This window comes from Megalops cyprinoides, chromosome 22, assembly GCF_013368585.1.
Source record: "Megalops cyprinoides isolate fMegCyp1 chromosome 22, fMegCyp1.pri, whole genome shotgun sequence".
Classification (NCBI taxonomy): Eukaryota; Metazoa; Chordata; class Actinopteri; order Elopiformes; family Megalopidae; genus Megalops; species Megalops cyprinoides.
The window spans coordinates 10369244-10388640 of NC_050604.1; the positions used below are offsets into that span (position 1 = coordinate 10369244).

Here is a 19397-nt window from a genome sequence, read left to right on the forward strand (position 1 = left end):
TTTATTGTGTTTCTTGTAAAAATGCCTGGTTTGAGCAAGAGAATTATCATTCTGATACAGACTCAGGCTTCTGGAGTAGAGAATTTGGGGATTTTTTTTTTTAAGAAAGTGCCAACTATAGAGACCACGAGAGACATAACTTCAAAAACCTCTTTCCGCCTAAATCCACTTTAATCTTCCACTTGCAGTCACGTGCTCTCTGAATCACCTGAAAGATTGCCTAGCATTTGGATGTAAACAGGGAAACCCTGTAGAGACGTACTGCATAAATTGAGAAAAAGTAACATCTAAAGTGATATTTGTGTTCAGGACTGTCAGACAACTTCATAAAAATTTTCCAAATGTAATAACTTGGACCTAATGTATCTCAGAGATATTGCAAGCGGTCAGTTCATACAGAATGGCATTTGGGCACCCAATATGACAGATTCACCGTATGCATATCCAGATTGTGTTGTCATTGTAAACGTCAGAGGGCTCCACCCCCCTGTTGATATGAGGACCTATAACTTTGTATGTAAATCTACGCAATACATTTGGCATTGTGAACATGCGCATGGACAGATTGTGTTTTCATTGCAAGTTTCAGAGGCCTTCACTCATAGGCGACATGGTGTGAAAACATGATCTGCTCTTACATCCTGCCCTCCCTTGTGCTGGTAGTACTGCTACTCTGTATTTGTATACAGTGTTTTTATTGCTTTTTTAATGAACTGAGCAGCTTGTGGAAAGCATGCACTCTTAGAAAACTGCTTTTGTAGTTTCAACATTGTTGCTAAGAATTTCTCCAGATTGTTCCGTAGTTTGTTTGTTTCTCTTGTCTGTTTTCATTACCATATTTTTTTCTGTTTTACTTTTCAAGCAGATGTCCAAGAAATTGTAGTTGAATATATTGATTATTGTGAAGTCTCTTCTTTAGTTTCAGTATTGGTAGCACTGATGTTTTCAGGTAGCATGAGTTTCTTCCAGCTGATGGCTGTGTTTCTCTCCAAATATCTTGGTTCCAAACAGTTGGTGGAGAAGGATCAGAACAGTACAGTGTAGGGTCTACTGGGGGAAAAAATCTTTTTATTCTTTTTATCCAATAACACTAGGGGCTTTCCTTGTAATTTTGCTATTGTTGGTGAAGCTAACAGAAAAGTTTTTATTAACAAAGCCGTTTAGTAGCAGATATATAAATATTTCATTGTTTTAAAGTTTAGATCTTTCTTGGAGTTCTGAAAAGTTTATTTGACTACTGATTGTAGTTGCCTTCTGTTTGGATGAAGGCTTTGATCTTCCAAAGTCAGCCATTTGAAAATTAAGCTGCATAGGCAGTTCACCCCCATACCACCAATCCATCTCACAAATTATTTCTGACATGAAAGTAATCTCTAAGAAATTAAGCAACAGAATCACTCAAATACTATCTCATATCATTCACTGCAACTGCAGTGTGAAGGTGTCTGTTTTTAACAAATCTTAATGCTGGTGCCTGCTTAAGTCTTGTTTGGTTATCTAAAGAGAGAAAAAAACATGGAATTTCTCATTATCTTCTCACTACCTTGGGTGTCCTTTCCAATTAAAAATAAAGACTTTAACTACTCATATAAAACTGTACTCCATGGTTCATTGTATTATCATTTATCCTGTTCAAAAATAACATCTAAAATAAAGAGAAGATTACTTTATAAGGTCAGAGTCAGATGTATACTCGCTAAATTTGGAAACTATATCATGAACATGTCTAACAACAGAACTGTGGATTTGTTTTGGAAGCTCAGGTAAATACACCATTTTTAAAAAACACACACAAGGAAATCCATTAAAACAGTTTCAACAATATAGGAATTAAGTCCTGGAAAAGGCATAGACAAAGAATTAATAACAATTTCCAGACTATGGAAGAATGTACAGTCAACTGTTAAGATTAACCGCATGTCATGATCTTCTTGGAGCCAATCCTTGAATTTGGTCATGGGGTCCCCCATAGTTTTATATCATGGTAAGGGCTTTCTGTACATTTTTGATAGCATGAGCTGGATGTAGATGTATTTTTCTGTGTAACAGTTGGTTTTGTGACCCTAGCAGTTGCTTTCTTCATCCCTCCAGGTCTTAATTAATGTTATCTTTGTGCTGTGACCAGGGGGTTTCATTTGAACTTCAGCGGTTTACATTTTTTGTCATTGTTATTGTTCCCTGTATGTCTAATGCTTTAGTCTTACTATGAATTTTCCATTCCCCCTTATCCTTCTCACGTCACTGCAGAAAAATGCTGTGTCTTCAAAACACAGGGGATATGCATTAATTTTAGTATATTTTCCTTTCTCCTCCTATTGCTATTACTCCTCATCCTTTTTCAGACCAAATTTACATCACTCAGGGTGGCAGATTCCTTGTCGTTTTCTTACGCCCCTCAATGATCTGAAGGACAGCACCTCTCCTTATAGCTTAATTACATTGGCTCCTGTCCTGTGTCACAAATCAAGTAAATGATTCCTAGCGGGACCCGTAGATGTGACAAGGCTCATGTCTATGGATTTATCTGAGGAGATGCTATCATCCAGCTATTTGTCACACAAATAGGTTGCAAATCCTTTTAGATTAACGTTAACTTCTACATCTTGAGCTTAATCCTACTGCTTAAAGGGCACCTAGGCTGTACTCTTGAAAATATTAATACTTTTTTCTTATAGTTATAAGTTGTGCTTACATTCACATACATACATACATACACACACACACACACACACACACACACACACACACATGCGTGCTAATGTTAGGGTCTATACATAGCATCTCCAACAAAAACGCGGGTTTTATTTCATTTGACAGGAAGTAGTTGCTGCAATGTCATCAGTTATAAAGTTATCATCATTGTACTGCAAGACTTTGCAGTGCTTCAGAAACCGCCAAAGTGCAGTAATGTGTTGTAACTGTTTACTAACCACAGTCGTTGTGCCTTGCTTGGAAATTAGTGGGGAATCCAGGGAAGAGAGCCAAGAGGAGCAGATTTCTGAATTTAACACGAGCAGAGCTCAGCAGGGAGTCCATGAGTGAGAAGGAGCTAAAAGAAGGTCTTTTGCCCAGACATTCCGGTTTTAGCCGAAAGCTCGCCCGAGGACTTCAAACTGTCTTCAGGCCTTGAGCAAGCAAGGTCTTCCAGAAATCAAGCTTGGAAAAAGGTACACGGTTGTACTGTTTTGTTTGTATCAAGTTATATTATGAAATACAACGCCAGATACCTGAACCATGTTGGAGAAAGAGGCTTAACCAATCACTGTCTGCTAAGAATCTGTAACATTCAAATGTTGATGGAGAGTACTTTCTGACAGATCAGACTGGTATATCGACATCCTCTTTGCATTTAGTTACCTGTTCTGGTTATTATTAGTAAAAAATGATAGCATCAAGGTTGTCTGAAATACATAAACACACACACACACACACACACACACACACACACACAAGCACACAGAAATACACACACGATGACCCGCATATTTAGCCTTGACAAAATGTAAATCAATATTTTACTTTCCATTCTGGGTTCCTGTCTGTAAAAAAAAGTATTCTGAGGCAGCTGGACAGAATAGTCCAGAATACTCCAGAGTATCTGCTTATCTTAAGGGAAACAATGCTTTCATGTAGAGAAAATACAGTATATGCTGCCAGACACAAAATGAATGTATGTACAGGGGTGTCGGCTTGTCTCCTCCCCTCGTTATGAAAAAGAATTCTGTCCGCTCGAAGCTGAATCTGAACTAATTAGTTTTTTTTGTTATCTTTCACCATAGCTTGGAGCCCTATCAGGCTGCCAAATGTGGTGCAGATAAGGCTTATGTAGAGAAGCAGCTGATGTTTAATCATCAACACGGGCTGCTCTGCTCATCAAAGTTCCACTGAAGGTGGTTTTTTACTCTTTCAAAACCTACTCTCTGTGCTAAAAATGTTAGATTTACAAAACAGGAGTCATTTAGGATATATGTGGCTGTAAAAAAACTGCCTCCATATTCCTGTGCTTGCACAGCACTGTATATCATGATGGAGGTGTGTTCTGTGTTGCTGTTTCTCACATCCACCTGCTCTCTGAATTTATATGCAGTCACTAGTTGGAGTGATTCTGCACTTCTCGGAAGATGAATAATGTGTCATAATTTATGAGTATGATAAAGGCCTTCTAAAATCTTGATGTTCTTTATTTAATGTGGGAGGGTGTTGAGACAGCCTGTGTTAATGTAACTTTTTTCTGCATTTGTCATGGATGTATTCATGCAACATACACAGCTCTGTCAAGTGACCAGATTGTAAATCAGCACAACTACACACACACAGAGTGCCTTCCAGTCTGTGGAGAGAGGTAGAATGAAAGCAACACTCTAGATGGCAGCAGCAATATTACATTGCTCTTGCGCATGTGCTGCCTGGGATCCAACGTCTCGGTAAACCGGCCTCGCCTCACATGGCGTGCGATATTCCAATATTCCGCCGATAGTGCGGCCAGCGCCGACGTGCCAATCAAGTGAGCAGCCACCGAAAATGTTATGTAAACAAGGAGAGGACAAGAAGGGGGACTCCGTAAACTTCTGGCACAGGCTCGACAGTCTGGGAGAGGGCAATGCTGGCGGTAAACGTCCGCGGTTGGCCACGAGAGCACTGACTCAGTGTTGCGGAGGAGTCCGGAACGGACGCAGGGTGCCATCCTGGGAGACCGGGCCCTCGACAAGAGGACTACTCACGCCAGGAGGCAGCAGGACCTAGATTAGTCGGCATGCTCCTTGGTCACTCCAGTCCAGACTGTTCCCTAAGGCATCCAGCCTGCTCTTGACGTCAACAACGAGTGGGTGGCTGTAACCTAATTCGCGTCCAAAGACACAAATCTGTTTTTCTCCAGGGTATAATTTGTTGATTATACAGTACTTCTTTTTTTTTGGGGGGGGGGGGGGGAGGAGGGCAGAAACTAATAGGAAAGATAAAGCTAAATAACCACCTAATTTTTATTGGGTATAATTACCAAAAGTTATATTACACATACATATGCAGTTGAAGTTTTGGTTATATACAATGTTTTGCATTGCTTTTTAATTTTTAAGTGAAACAAATCTGCACCTAACTTTCTTTAAGTTGTGTGTACTAACAGCACTGTTCCAGGTCAAACCATAGATGTGCCAATGCATAATTAATTGACTCTAGTGGTGTTCTTAAAGGGAACTGAAAGGAACAAATGTTATGTTGTGCTTCCATTAATAAACCATGACCCTTGGTGGCACGCCGTTACACTTTGTCCTGATAAAAATGCTGATGTTCAATTGTTAATGATGAGCACCTGTTTAGTAAGTTTGTGTCACTATATTCCTGCTTTGTCGCTCTGAATGACCCATTATTTTCCATGACGTGGTCATTTTTCTCTCCTCTGTGCCTGATGCCCTTTAAACCCTCAGACATTCACTGATGTTATTTTCAGCGCATGACGTTTTTGACTTCCCAGTATAAACTTTGATCGTTTGATTGTTCTTTCTTCCTGGAAAAAAAATGGGTGTTTTTGTGTTTAATCACACTATGAGTGTGGTGATTAATAAGAGAGAAATCTTGTTTTCCTGTCGCAATTTTCGCCTCCTTAATTTGAGAACCCTTTGTGCATCTTTTGTTAACAAAAGCCGCCTATCCCTGCTGGTATGTAATTGCCAGGAGTCAATGTGGTCTAATGACGCTTGAATCCGCTTAATTGCAAACACTCTGAACCAGAAAAACTGAATCTGTATTAAGTACAGCAATTGGAATTAAGAACCTTTTTTTTGCAATGATGTTTTTTTTTCATTCAACACTTTGTCAAATGTAATGAAATTGAAGTTCATCTTTTTTTTCCAAGTATACTAAAATGTCACATTTTCTCATCAGCTTGTTCCTGTTTGTACTTTATACTTGCGTGTATGATACATTGAATATGTTTACTTCAGTGTGAGCTTATAGGAGACATGAGAAAACCTCTGCTTCCATAAAGCCATGCAAAGATCTAAATGTTACATGTAAAAAGCAGTGTTTATTAATATGATCATTACAGCAACTATATTTATACTTACATCAGCATCATCATCACTGAGAATGATGGAAGTATACTCTTTGTTGCTAACATAAGTAGGGACATATTTGGTTAAAGTCTTGCAGCTGATCGCTAGTTAGACCTATCCATACCATAATATGGCAGAACAGGAAGTGTGAACTGGTCTGAGAATGAGTGTTGATGATTTGCCGTCCTCTCGGGAAAGGTGATACTTAAATGGATTTCCCGCCTTTCCCTCTGTGCAGAGCAGAGACTGTGTCCGCCTCGGCCCTCCAGAGGTGGGAGAAGCCGTACAGGTTAAGTGGCCCGACGGCCTCTTCTACGGAGCCAAGTACCTGGGATCCAACACCTCTTATATGTACCAGGTAAGCACTGCTCCATCAACCGCAGGTGCTTATCCAAAGCCGAAATCGTCAACACACAATGTAATGCCTCATTGCCTTTTTTCTGCCGCACTGTACACCGGCGCTGTGCCTTCACTACACGTCTACCTGAGAGGAGGTATTCGGACAGTGAGGGGTTACTTGCCTTAACTGAGGGAGAATAAAAATAAAAACACAGCTTGTCTCTGGGAAGGAAGACCTTCTAAAATATTTAAACCTGCGTTTAATTATTCATGCGGCCACGATGTGGGAGTGGAAGCTCTAGATCTTCTCTCTCTCTCCGGGTTTGGAGAGTTAGAAAGAATGTTCTTTAAGAAAAAAAAAGTATTTATTTTTCCTCTATAATAGCCGTGTGGTTATTTAGTGGGTGGGCAGATGTATTGTTTGTAGTAATCTGCTTCCAAATGAAATTGAAAAAAAAAAAAAAAGTTCTCAAGCCATCACTGTTGAAAGCATTTTAGTATGTGAGCAGATTACCTGTCCTTTTCCATTAATGCAAGGTAAACTGATGTTATCTTGATCATGCTTTCTATCTTCTGAAAGCTGTGATGAGAAAAAGTAATAAAGCTTAGGCTGTTAAAGCAGTAAAGTTTCAACCTATAAACATGTGCAAAAATGAAGTGTTGTGTTTACTATTAAGGCAAAATTTAGAGCTGACTTCAGTTTATTATGTTTGCTGAACCCACTCAAACCAATGACACACTAATAGGCCAACTGAAGTGCACCATTTAAAACCAGCCTCTTTTTAGAAATGCTAAGATTTACAGATGAACCCAACTAACAAGCCAAACCGACTCCTTTCACTAACACGACAATGAAAAATGGCATCACTATGCCTAGAGTACACAATAACAAGCTTGCGATATAGGTCTGTGAGAACTACAGGTGCTTTTTTCAATATCTGTGTAGACATTCTTTTGATGCTGTGCGTGCTTGCATCATGATTTTGCACGGATATTATCATACACAGCTACTGTGGACACGTGTCGCGGTTTGACAGTTACTTAATACATGTGGTTGATATTAAGTGGCCTAGTCCAGGAGAGTGAGTTGACACTGGACAGAACGACTGGCACCAGAGGCAGTATGAGTCACCGCAGCCCCCAAAGGATATCTTTGAAAATATTCACAGAAGTACCGGAGGGCAGCAGTTTCTTATTATTTTTTGCTCCTCGATCTCAGCTACTTTTCTTTGCAAGTCTACATTCAAAATCACCCAGGGTCACCAGGGGATCTAGGTAGTTCTTAAAGTTGTCAACCAGCAGAATGAAACTTGTTGGATTATTCCTGTGTGTTAGGTGCTCTGTGTGCAAATTTCGGCTGTGGAGGAGTTAGGGCCTCCTGCTTTTGTCAGGGATTACAGCAAAGTCAAGATTCAAAACAATAATCTGAGGCAACTGAAGGATAACTAAGAGAAGGGAATCAAAAGTTCAAAAATGCACATTTCCTCTTGACCACCAACGGGGGGAAAATGTCTGTTTTTCATTTTGGCTTTGGATTGGCTGGCGCTGTCATGGTTTGTCACTGGATGGAACCTCTGAACTGTGAGTTACTCTTTCAAAACAGAGCTAGACAAAACACGAAATATAAAAAACAAACCAAGGGATGTTGTGGTTTTCACTGGAATGCAGGTCAGTTCACAGAACGTGAAGGGGTGTACACCGCCCCTGTGCTAAAAGTTCAGCTGACAGACAAACACTGAAGATTGTTTTTGAGTAGCTTGAATTTATGGAATCACTTTTGTGGCTTGAGGCATGCTCATTGTTCTCATGTGAAATCTTTTTGCTAACATGTATTAACGCTAACCCCATACAGCTTTTGAACCAAGAAAGTTTTATTTTAAAAATTCTGAGTTATTATGTGAGAAAACATTGCCTTAAACAGAACCAAGGTGAATCTGTGAGAACATAAACACCAAGGTGGGTGGACCTACCAAACATTTTAAATCCAGCTTTTAAAGGACAATTGATGTGGTTTGTATTTGGTACAAGCAAAAGACCAGTCACATTTTATTAGACATAGCACTTCTAGCAAACAAGATGTCGTAGACCACAGAGCATATTTCATTAAAATAACGTCCGTTATGTATTGAAAAAGAATTGTGACCAAGAACTGTGGTTCAGCAAGAGAGAAGAAATCACATAAAGTAGTAGAAACACTGAGATGTTATCAGCTTTGCTTGATCTATGACACAGATACCTAAATGAACCAAGCATCTTAACATATAGTTCCATAGTATCATATTTGCAGTTTGCTTCTAGAGAGGACAAAATAGCATGGAAGAAGTTCATTTTCAACACTTATTCAAAGGTATACCTAACATTTTACAGTAAACCTTTTCAGACTTAGATACACCATTTTCATGATGATCATAAAGTAAACTATGGCCAAACATGCTTGCGTATGTGTGTTTTTTTTTTTTTTTTTTTTTTATCAGCATACGGACCAAAATGCACTTTAATTAATAAGTACTTTATTACTGCCATCACAAATGGATCAGTGAAAGTGTGTTTCACAGGTGATTGGCAGAGTATGGCATGATTTTTCTGCTGATCCTGCTTCCCTTGAACTATTATATTACATGGGACATGGTCTTATCCAGAGCTCAAGGGTGCAGTTGCAATGCCTACCTAGGAGTCACACTGGCAACCTCTGGGTTACAGGCTCTGCTTCACTATGCCACACTCCTGCCCACACACACACACACACACACACACACACACACACACACACACAATTGAGCAACTAAATGACTAGTGGTTTCTTTTCTCTCATGTTGTCAGCACTGTATGAGAGCAGGCAGCAGAACTGCCCATCACAGAGCTGAACAAGCTCTGGCCTTTAGTCTTTTGTTGGGTTGAGAGGTACTATATTAAGATGTTACTTGACTCAAGGAGCTATTTTCTCTGATAATCAGCCAGGTTAATAAACTGTCGTCAGCCATCCCCAGGCTTTGACCCCTGAGTGCAGAAGTGGCACAGAGATCTCGCCTTGTGTCTTCATTAAGCTCACAGTAGCGCACATCCCACAATGCCAAGCGCTCGGACTGAAAAGCGGCGTTACTCACACGAGGGCCGACGCGCCCGCTTTGTCCTCTCGTGACGCCGGGCCCCGTTTGAAACCACACGAGGCACCGGGAGCCGGGGAAATTTCGCCTCAGATGATTCAAAGTGTACGTCAGTGCACTGAGACTCAAACTGTTTATGTGGTCGCCTCTTTGTAAAATGCCAAAAGTACTTTTATGTGCAAACTTGAAGTTGTTCAGTTTACAGGCAAAACTGGGGGGAGGAAAGTTTTCAGTTTAAAAAAAAAGAATTTCAGTTGGTCAGAGATGAAACGTATCTGCAGCCTTTTGTAGTTATTTTTTGTTCACCAAATACAGACACGAGAAATCAACACAGTTTGGCTTAAGGAAGTGTCTAGTTCATTAAATATATGTTCTCTGAGTTCATATTCAGTTCTCTGTGCTCATTATCAGTCTAATAGTAGTAGATTTGTGCTTTTTGGGATAAGGAAGAATTTATTTGTTTTGTAACAACTCTCAAATACTATATATACTGCCAGAAAAGAGGTCATCTGTGGCACCACAGTAAGAAGACTAGCAATTCAAAGTTATTACCAGGCGCTAGGAAAAAAAAAATCTTGATTATTGACAAGGGAACGCATAAATGAGATTGACATTGCAGAGAAAACTTTGGTGCTTATTTGGGCACAAAAATGGTTGTATAAATTTGGCTGTGAACAGAGAAGCTGTACACCTATTCAGGCATTGTCAGAACCGTTGCTGATTGGATTTTTTTTCCAGTCATCAAGTGTTTGTGTTGTATTTCCCTCCATCACCTTCCTGTAACCTTGCAAAGTCTGTGCTAAATTTTTTAGTTGATATTGGTAAGGCTGTCCATTAGCTACAGGTCTGTGCTTTATGCTTCAGATGAAGTCTCCAAACAGTGAATTCAAAGCACACAGAATGTGTAGGTCCAAGTTTAGATGTGAGATTGAGTGATTTACAAAAGAGGATGTTGCCGGTTCCTTCCTACACCCTTAAACATGCAGATTTGCATAAAACCTTGGTTGGGGATTCAGTGTTTCTCTGTTCTGTTTCTGTATTTACAGCTCATGTATATACAATTTTTAGGTAGCTTAATGTCTGCTCCGCTTAATCTCATCACGAAAATAAAGGCGGCGAGTCCCTCCCTTTCCTCTGAAGTGTCAGCGAGTCAGTGACAATGACGTACCCCCCCTCTGGGGTGACACGGGCGATAACAGCTCCAGCCTGATCTCTTTCTCCCCGTGAACCTCGTTCACCGCCGCCATCAGAATTCCCAATCCCCCCCCACACAGCACACACCAGATAAGGCTCCTTTGGTGTCTCAGAATACCTGCAGTCAAATAGAAAATGCTAAATTATTCAAAGCGCCGTGCATTAGACTCAGATGCTGGAGGAGGGAAAAAAAAACGAGACACATTTTTTTTTTTCTTTTTTCATAATAAAACTTTAACTCTTTGGTTATGGGGATTTTGTCTCTGCGGGAAGCCACAGTCACAGAACCGCTAAGTGTCATTTTTTACAGATTCGCCTTACGTTACCTTAATTATCAAAGCACATGCATCCATTTCCAAAATCATGTGCTGACTCCCAGAAATGTCAGTATGTGCGGAAGTCTTACTGAGAGTACAGATTTTTATATTTAAAGCACTCATAAGAGCTGCGAGAAAACTTTAACTGGTGACTCATCCTTTGCATTATGCACAATGGAGAAAAGCAAACAGGGCAAATGAAGCAAAACATGAGCCGTAGGTAATGTAAACCGTTGTGCACTAGTGGTGGAAAAGAGGGACCTTGTGAACTGTATAGAAGATGGAGGTTCCATTTGCTGTCTGCTTGTGATCATTAAGTCAGACTGAATGACCGTCTCTTAAATGTAATGATTGAGTAAACTATACATTATTTGTTTGCTGAAGGTGGAATTTGAAGATGGTTCCCAGGTCTTGGCGAAACGAGAAGACGTCTACACCCTTGATGAAGACCTTCCCAAGAAAGTGAAAGGACGTCTTGTAAGTATCTCGTAAGTGCTGTAAGTAAATATCCTTTTCAGTGATTTTCTGCTGAAGATGCTGAGAGCCTTCCACGTGTGCGTGGTATAATAACTTTTGCCTATTCTGAGGCACAATTACCTTTTGCAGATGAAGGTCTTGATTGAACCCACATTTGTCCTCAATTTTGAATCATAATTTAATGCAACTGTCTCAATTTCTCAAACATTTCAGCGAATTCAGAGGTCACTGAGAAGAAAAAATGTATCGTTGTATAAAACAGCTTTTTTCAATGTTAATGACAAAGTTTTATTTGAATACAGGTCAATAAAAAGATTTGTATTTTCTCCAAAGCTTTTGCATGTATGAACACTGATACTGGAATTACGTATGAATATTCCTCACTACATTGCCAATTATGAAAAGAAATAGTCCAGATTTTTTAAATTACCTGCTGTTATTTTTTTCAATACCCAAATTGTCTTCCTCTTTCATTTCATTCTTTGACTTCTTTGATTGCTGTGTGGAAGTTGACATATGGTCATTTACAAGGCAGTGGTAAAGAATGAGGCTGGCATCATTTTAAAAGACATTCTTTCTGATTAATAGTCTCTGATTATAAGCGAGTCGTACAACTCGGCACACCTCTGCTGTTGGCAGGGGCGATTTATGTCTTACTATTACACGCAATGTACAATATTGTTTCCTCATCAATGTGGCTTTAATTAAGAGCTTGTTGTCCAACACACATTCCTGCATAATTGAATTCAGAGGTGAATGTATGTGGAGGGGAATGGAAGCCCTTCTTCACCATCGTCATATGACACACTTTTTTGTTTTTCTTCAGGTTACACACATTTCATCCACAGCCTAATTGTGCTTACTAGTATTCATAATGGTGTGATCCATCTTCTCTACTGTTGTAGTACCCTATTTGGAAATTATGTTGAATGGTAATGGAATCCACCATTGTACGCTATTGATCTCCGTGGATTCTCTGTAGCATTTACCGTGCTGTTATAATGGAGCAGTTTGTCTAACTTCTGTTTCCCATGTTTAGGATTTTCTTTGCTAATTTATATCTGTAAGCGCCTATTTATTCTTGACAGTATGGTATGAGAAATTGCTTCTCCCTGAGCTGAACAGGTATGGTGCTGAAGCTAGTTATAACATGATACTGATAGAGGACAAAAAATAGACCCAATCTATCCTCATGCTTACTACGCCACAACAAGGTATTTTGTAAGAACAGATTGTCATCTGTTGATGTTGCAGTACCGTTGTGGCAATGTGAAGTAAACTAATGTTTTATGGCAACTGAAGACTCTTCCACAGTAGCTGCAAGTAAATTGCCAACAGACTATATGAGGTTTTGCCAAATAATTATTGTGCATATTCAAAATGCCAAAACGTGCTACAGTAGAAGAAGACACACAAGCAAAACCTCCACACGGGCAGACGGTTAACCGTTACATCAGCTCCAAGCCCATTGCATTTTGTAAGCCATTTGATTTAACAACCCAGCAGTTACCAGTACGAATAAATGTATACTCAAGCATTAAGATCAAACCTTTAGGGTATAGAGAGAAACTGCTGTTGTACAAATATATTACTTTGTTAGCAGCAGGCTCAGAGTGGTCCAGCATTGTTTGAACAAGCTCCTTCAGTACACTTAACATTGAGCAGATAATTTGTAATGGTCAAAAATTCATAATGTACTTTTACCTGTTATAGCAGCTGTGAAATTCCTGGCAAATCCATTCATCTTTCATTATGTCATTAGTAATATTTATATGAACAAAATTATATCAAAGGAGTTAAACGGCACATGCCTGCAGTTTATAGTAATTATTTATGGACCCAAAACATGTATGTGATTGGTAAATCATCCACTTTATGTAAAGTCAGACTTGAAATAATTGTAGACATATACTGTACTAACTAACTTACTGCTAAGTTTTAATGACTGAAGACATAAATTAGCTAGTCACAGAGTCTCTGATGCACCTTATAGAGTCTGCATCTGGATATAGGTAAGGATTATTGAGAAATTGAATTGGTTTTATATGATGTGATATGAATAGAATGGACATCTCTGTTCTCTCAGTTTTTCCTTATCTCTGGGTGCCTTCCCTTTGCAGTCGACAGCCTCCAGCATGCGGTTCCAGGACGCCTTCTACACGCCCATGATCCAGGGAGAGACCAAGCGGCAGCGGACGCCCAACTCCCGCTTCCAGAAGGACTACGTAGCCGACCTGGGCTGCCGCGTGTCCTCGAAGAGCGCGGGCGATCAAAGGAGCGGGAAGGGGAAGTGAGGAGACGCCTCTCCTCCCGAGCAGGAGGGACAGGCAAACGCACTACAGGGCGAGGAAGGAAGGCCCAGGGGCTTTTACAGAGCGAACAGCCGCGACTGCAGTTTTCTGAAGGACGATGAACCATCAGGCGGCGCATCATTCATAAATGGCTCCCCCATGCTTTCACATCTGTCAGGGAAGATGAAAAATAAATAAATGAATCTATATTTGTTGCATAATGTTTTCTAAATAAATTATAAAGCCTAAAAAGAATGTTTTTGTTTGTATATTTCAAGAATTCCCAAACTTTTCTAAACTGACTAAGCTCTTGACCAACCCCCTGATGCTTGTTTTACGAATGGTGATTAACCTTGTGTAAGCTCTGAAGTTTCCTTTTATATATACTGTATTACTGACATTTTTTCCCCCTCTGCATGGTCAGCATTACCCACTACTGTTTCTTGCCTCTTCTGGGGAATTTGTGAATTATTTGATATGTGAAGCTGCGAATTGCGAAGTCGCCGTGTTGAATATAAAGTACATCATCAGATTTGTATATTAAATTAATCCTCTTTTGTAATAATTTATTTGGGTTTACAATTTAAATGTATTGTTGACTAACAGAAAAATGTAAAATAATAAAAAAATTCAGTTTTGCCTTTCAGACCTGATAAAGATGGAATTTTTTTGCACTTCACAACATATTTATTGTATATTTCACTGATTCAGTTTAACTTACATGTATTTAAAATGTATTCAGTACAGTACTTCCACAAATAAGTGCCCTTCTCACATCCAGCCTATCAGAATATCCACTGGGAATCTGCAAATCTGGAGAAAAGAAAGATTTTATGTCTTACCCTTAGTTTAAATGTTGCAAAATTGAGCCTGAACAGACATATCTGACAGAAAAATGAAAGGAGCCTCTCTGGTATCAAGTCACCTACTTTGAACGCGGGAATGAAAATGTGGCAGTGCTTGTAAGAAAACAAACAGTAGTGAAGGAGGCCCTACAGTATTGTTGTTTTGTTTGTAATGGGTGATTGAGTCATCCGTATTTGAACCATGTGTTTTGCACTACTAATAAAAATAGCTTATTTCTATTCAGTAAGTACAGACAGCCCAGCAAGTGTCTGACAGGAAGCTAATGATGTAGCTATTCAGAAGGCTTTTTCCCAGTGGATGAAAATGCTGTTACATTTGTACAAAGTCATCTTAAAGTGCAGTGATGTATTAATGTTTAATGTTAATGTTTCACTTTTTTTTTTTAAGTACTAATAAGAATGCATCTTCTGTCAGGTCAATTAAAAGCGTTACCCTGTCTGGCAAAACCAGCAAACCCCAGTGGCTGCTCGGCCAGAGCAGTGCCTCCAGTCATTCTGCCCACTGTGTGCAAAGCAAGCTGTAAGTATCCATTCATTTACATGCAAAAAAGAAGGTAGGGGGCCTGCATGGCCTGACTTTCAGATGCCTGTTTACTGACAGTTCACAACATTATGAATATGGAAAATATATTATGAGTAATATATCATGTACAGTGAAATGTAGGTGGGTCGACAAGAGAGTAATGCTTTGGTTGTTTTTTCCCACCTACCAAATGTGTTGGGGAAAAATCTTGGCTATGGGACTTGGCTATGGAACTGGATTTATACTACTTTGGAAAATGAAATTAAAAGTGTTCTTGAGGAAATACTATTTTATTTATTATGGGACATTACTTTTTAGGGATGCCTTATACTTTGGTCTTGATAAGCAGTACATTTGGAGGAAAAGAGGATGATTTGTCTTTAAAGAGATTAACTGGGTATTTTGGACTTAGAACGGTCTTCATAAATATTCTTCCCGCAGTCTTGACAGTTGGTTATTTTATGCTCACATCCTACCCAAAGTTATCTGAGGGTTCTTCCCAGTAAAGATGTTGTACTCCTGAACTTTTGGAATTGGAGGCCAAATGAGACCCAGATGTTCTCAGTATTAGGATTCTGACCTCTATGAAGAAATCTGCCAAAAAAACTCAAAAAGGCTTTCAGGAGAGAAGACATGTAAACTAAAAAGTAAGTTTTGAATAAATATTTGACAAAAATGGGGATTAAGGAAAATATCTGATGTCTTATGGCTTGTGAACTGAAACGTTCACGGCCCTGATAAGGGGACGCGCTGAATGCTGATATCAACAGACATCAAATCATTTACGTTAAATGAGTTTGGCGCTATTTCATCTTAAATTTACATTTTAATGTATGTGATTTGGAAGTGCTCCCTGTTCTGAACGCTGATTGCAGCACGCCAACTGTTTCCAGCACATCGATCACTAACTTTTAAGTGGATTCCTACCCTGCAACAGGAAAAGAAAGAAGCATTCTGTTCAACCATTTAACCCTTGCAAAATGTCAGTCGTAGAAGGCCTCCACCTCCATACAGTTTGTTTTGTCTTGACCAGTGGGTTAGGGAGATGAGCATATTAGTTTTAGAAAGGCAGAAAGTCCATTATAAACCAACAATAAAACTGAAAATTGCACGTAAATCTGTCTCCAAAGTTGAGGTGAAAATACACGTCCTATTATATTTGTGCATATCACACTGTACACAGCCCAAGCCAAAACAGAATCCTTAAAGGCTTTAGAGGTTTAGCCTCTTCATCTGGTTCCTAGGTTGCCTGTGTAATTCAGTGAGGTTGAGAACCTCAGTGGAACACCAGTCTTTTGCGAAAAAGAAAAGAATTAATGATGGGAAAGCTGAAATGGTTCTCTGAATCCATCCTTTGACACGTCCTCTCCATTGTGTGAACTGGGAAGGTTTCTTAGTCTTTAATAGCCTTGTGGATCAACCAAGATCGAGGCAGAGTGTGCAGTAAAGGGATTCACGCAGTTGCTGCACAGCAACAGATCAAAGTAAACAACAAAAATGCATGAAAATAATTTACTAACATACAACAACAGCAGCATCCACACACACAAAAAAAAACAATGTGAAGGGAGACTCAGACACAGAGGTAGAGCAGATGGAGGTGCGGAGAAAGACATACGCAGGGTTTTTTCAGATGAGCCTTGAATTGACATTGTGGAAGCGCTAGATATGCTTTGCAGCTGGCCAATTCCCCCTCAAATGGCAAGAGATAACAAACAGCTTTGTTAGAGACCTAGCTGGCCAATTAAAACCCGTGGAGGTTCACATTCCATACAAGACTGCTGTGGCGTTGTTAGCCGTGAATATTTTAAGCCTAGCCCCGAGTATGGTCACCCGAAAAAGAAGGTGTATACAGCAAAACAACAGACAGACTGTGTAACAGAGTGGAACTTGACTTGCAGCGTCCGAAGGTGTGATAATATTTATTTATTATAAAGGTAGATATAACTTCCCCAACCTACCGATGCCGACCTCCCTTCAGAAAAATAGACAAGCCCCAGGCAAGCTTGACTTAGCCCCCGGATCTTTTCAATAGCTAGAAACGTCCTTGCAAGACTGTATATGGATTCAGAGACTTAAGACTGGTTATGTAGGTGCACTGTAGTTGTGAGGACTGCAAATAAACTGGCAAAACAATTTGCCGCTTGGCTGCCGTGTACTGTGTAGCCTTGGAGACACAATTCATAAAGAACATGTCTGCCCTGAAGCATTAGCATTCAAGCAAACAATGCATATGATTACTTTCAAAACATAGTCGGAATGTGTAGGATATGCCATCTAGTACATTACAGCTAGTCCTACATTAGCAAAGCAGAAGATTCAGGAATAGCTGAATTGGTAATCCAAGAGGTGCATTAACAACATCTTGAGTTATTTATATTACGAGCCAGCTGTTGTTGCATGCTTGCACAGGTTATCAATTTTGTTGAAAATTCTATACATTAGTATAAATTGAGCAATTTTATTAGATTTTTATTATCCAATTTATACCTCAGAATAGAATTGAAATATTCTTCCCAAGCATGTTATTCCTTCCAAACAGATTTTAGAGCCACAAAGTCCTATTCAGAGTGATTTTTGTAATGCATTTGATACAGATAATGTGTTTGTGGTCTTCATTATTCCAATGAATGTATGAAGCTTTCAGTCCATTCAGGACTGTAATAGACATGGGTTTCTTCATATCCTTCCCCAAATGGAGAAAACTCATCCATAACACATTGTCGATTGTTTTTTTTTTTTCCAGTTTGATGTGAAGGTTTATCATTGAGTTCATTCACTTTGACCACTGAACTAATTTTCAATACACGGAGCACACAAATGGAATACCTTTTTGAATATTTGTGTTATGTGAATGCAGTTGACTGTAGGTGTCCCCCTCCAAACTCTTAGGAACAGTAATCGTTTGATATTTCAGGAAGGACACATTTTAAAGGAAGGCCTGTCTCATGAAAGAGAGAGTTTTGTGAAACATTCTGAAGAGCGGTACATCAGCTAGGTGACAGCGATCACAAAAAATGTTATCTTCTGGTTTGACTGAAGGCCCTGATCAAAGCTCTGAATTGAACTTGTTCTATTTGTTTCACAGGAAGCCTCAGCTCCAGTGCATTGCGTTCATTATGGTCTGTCTTCTTGCTTGATCCTCTTGTCTGGTACTGGTAGCTCATCCTTTCACTGACTTGCAGTGAGTTTGCACAGTGAAATGTCCTCCATAATCCGGAAAATTGATGTCTATTAAATTCATACAAAAACATGATATTAGTACAGACCGCATGTCTCAATTACCATTTGACCAATAGATTTTTTTCCTAATCAGTGAAATATCATTCTGCCTCTTCACAAATTGCCTTCTCGTAATAAACATGAAATGATATTGAGACCATCATGATATTAATACTAATAGAGCTCAGCTAGGTACTGAAAGATAAATCTATCAGCTCTATGTATTAGTGCTCTATGCGGATTCAACTGAGATAAACCCCTTGAACCGTAAAGACAGAAAATATCCTTACATGACCACCCAACTCAGCAGTTATAGGCTATGACTTCCATGAACATTAGAGGTTACGTGTGGTGTCCTATGGCTTCATTTCTTGGTTGACAGCATAGCTCCTCATTTTGGGAATACTGCTCTGTCCTGGGTCACATAATTAGCTTTTGTAATCAGCCTAGACTGTAGATTTAATTTTCTCTCTCTCTTTCTTACGATCCCTTATTGTCTCTGCCTGAAAAAGCTGCATCTACACTCTCTCCCCAAACACACACACACACATACAGAGAGAGAGAGAGAGAGAGAGAGAGAGAGAGAGAGAGAGAGAGAGAGAGAGAGAGAGAGATAGAGAGAGAGCCTTTTCCCTGTACTATCAGGAAAATTTAATAAGGATTTGCACTGAAACAGACAAGGCAAGGATAGGCTTGACAACACAGAAGGGCCATCCAAGCTCCCTCTGTCTGCAGAAGGATAGAAGCATGTGTTGTCATTTTTTTAATAGAGATTTTACCTCAAATCACAACATGCTCTGTGCATGGTAGACAATACCTTGTTTTATACTCATCCATAGGATGGCCCTCAAGAGAAACAAACTGTTGTAAATGATATTCATTTTACCCCTTCGAAAGAAAAGCCTACGATACGATTTGCTGCTTGCGCCAAGTGTCATGATAATGTTTGAGGTATATGCCATGAATGAGTGAAAGATGTTTGGAATGAAAAGTGCATCTTAGTGCAAAGTCTTT

The 19397-nt window shown here is 39.5% G+C and overlaps 1 protein-coding gene across 1 annotated transcript in view; it reads left to right on the forward strand.

Moving 5' to 3' along the window:
* LOC118769363 (lysine-specific demethylase 4C-like) overlaps positions 1-14272 on the forward strand; it is a 119866-nt gene extending 105594 nt beyond the window's left edge. Inside the window, exons 20-22 of the mRNA XM_036516396.1 lie at positions 6289-6408; positions 11389-11481; positions 13602-14272. Of these exons, the coding sequence (XP_036372289.1) occupies positions 6289-6408; positions 11389-11481; positions 13602-13775 (387 nt within the window). The 3' untranslated portion in view covers positions 13776-14272. The remainder of the gene's footprint in view (positions 1-6288; positions 6409-11388; positions 11482-13601) is intronic.
* The last annotated feature ends 5125 nt before the right edge of the window (positions 14273-19397 follow it).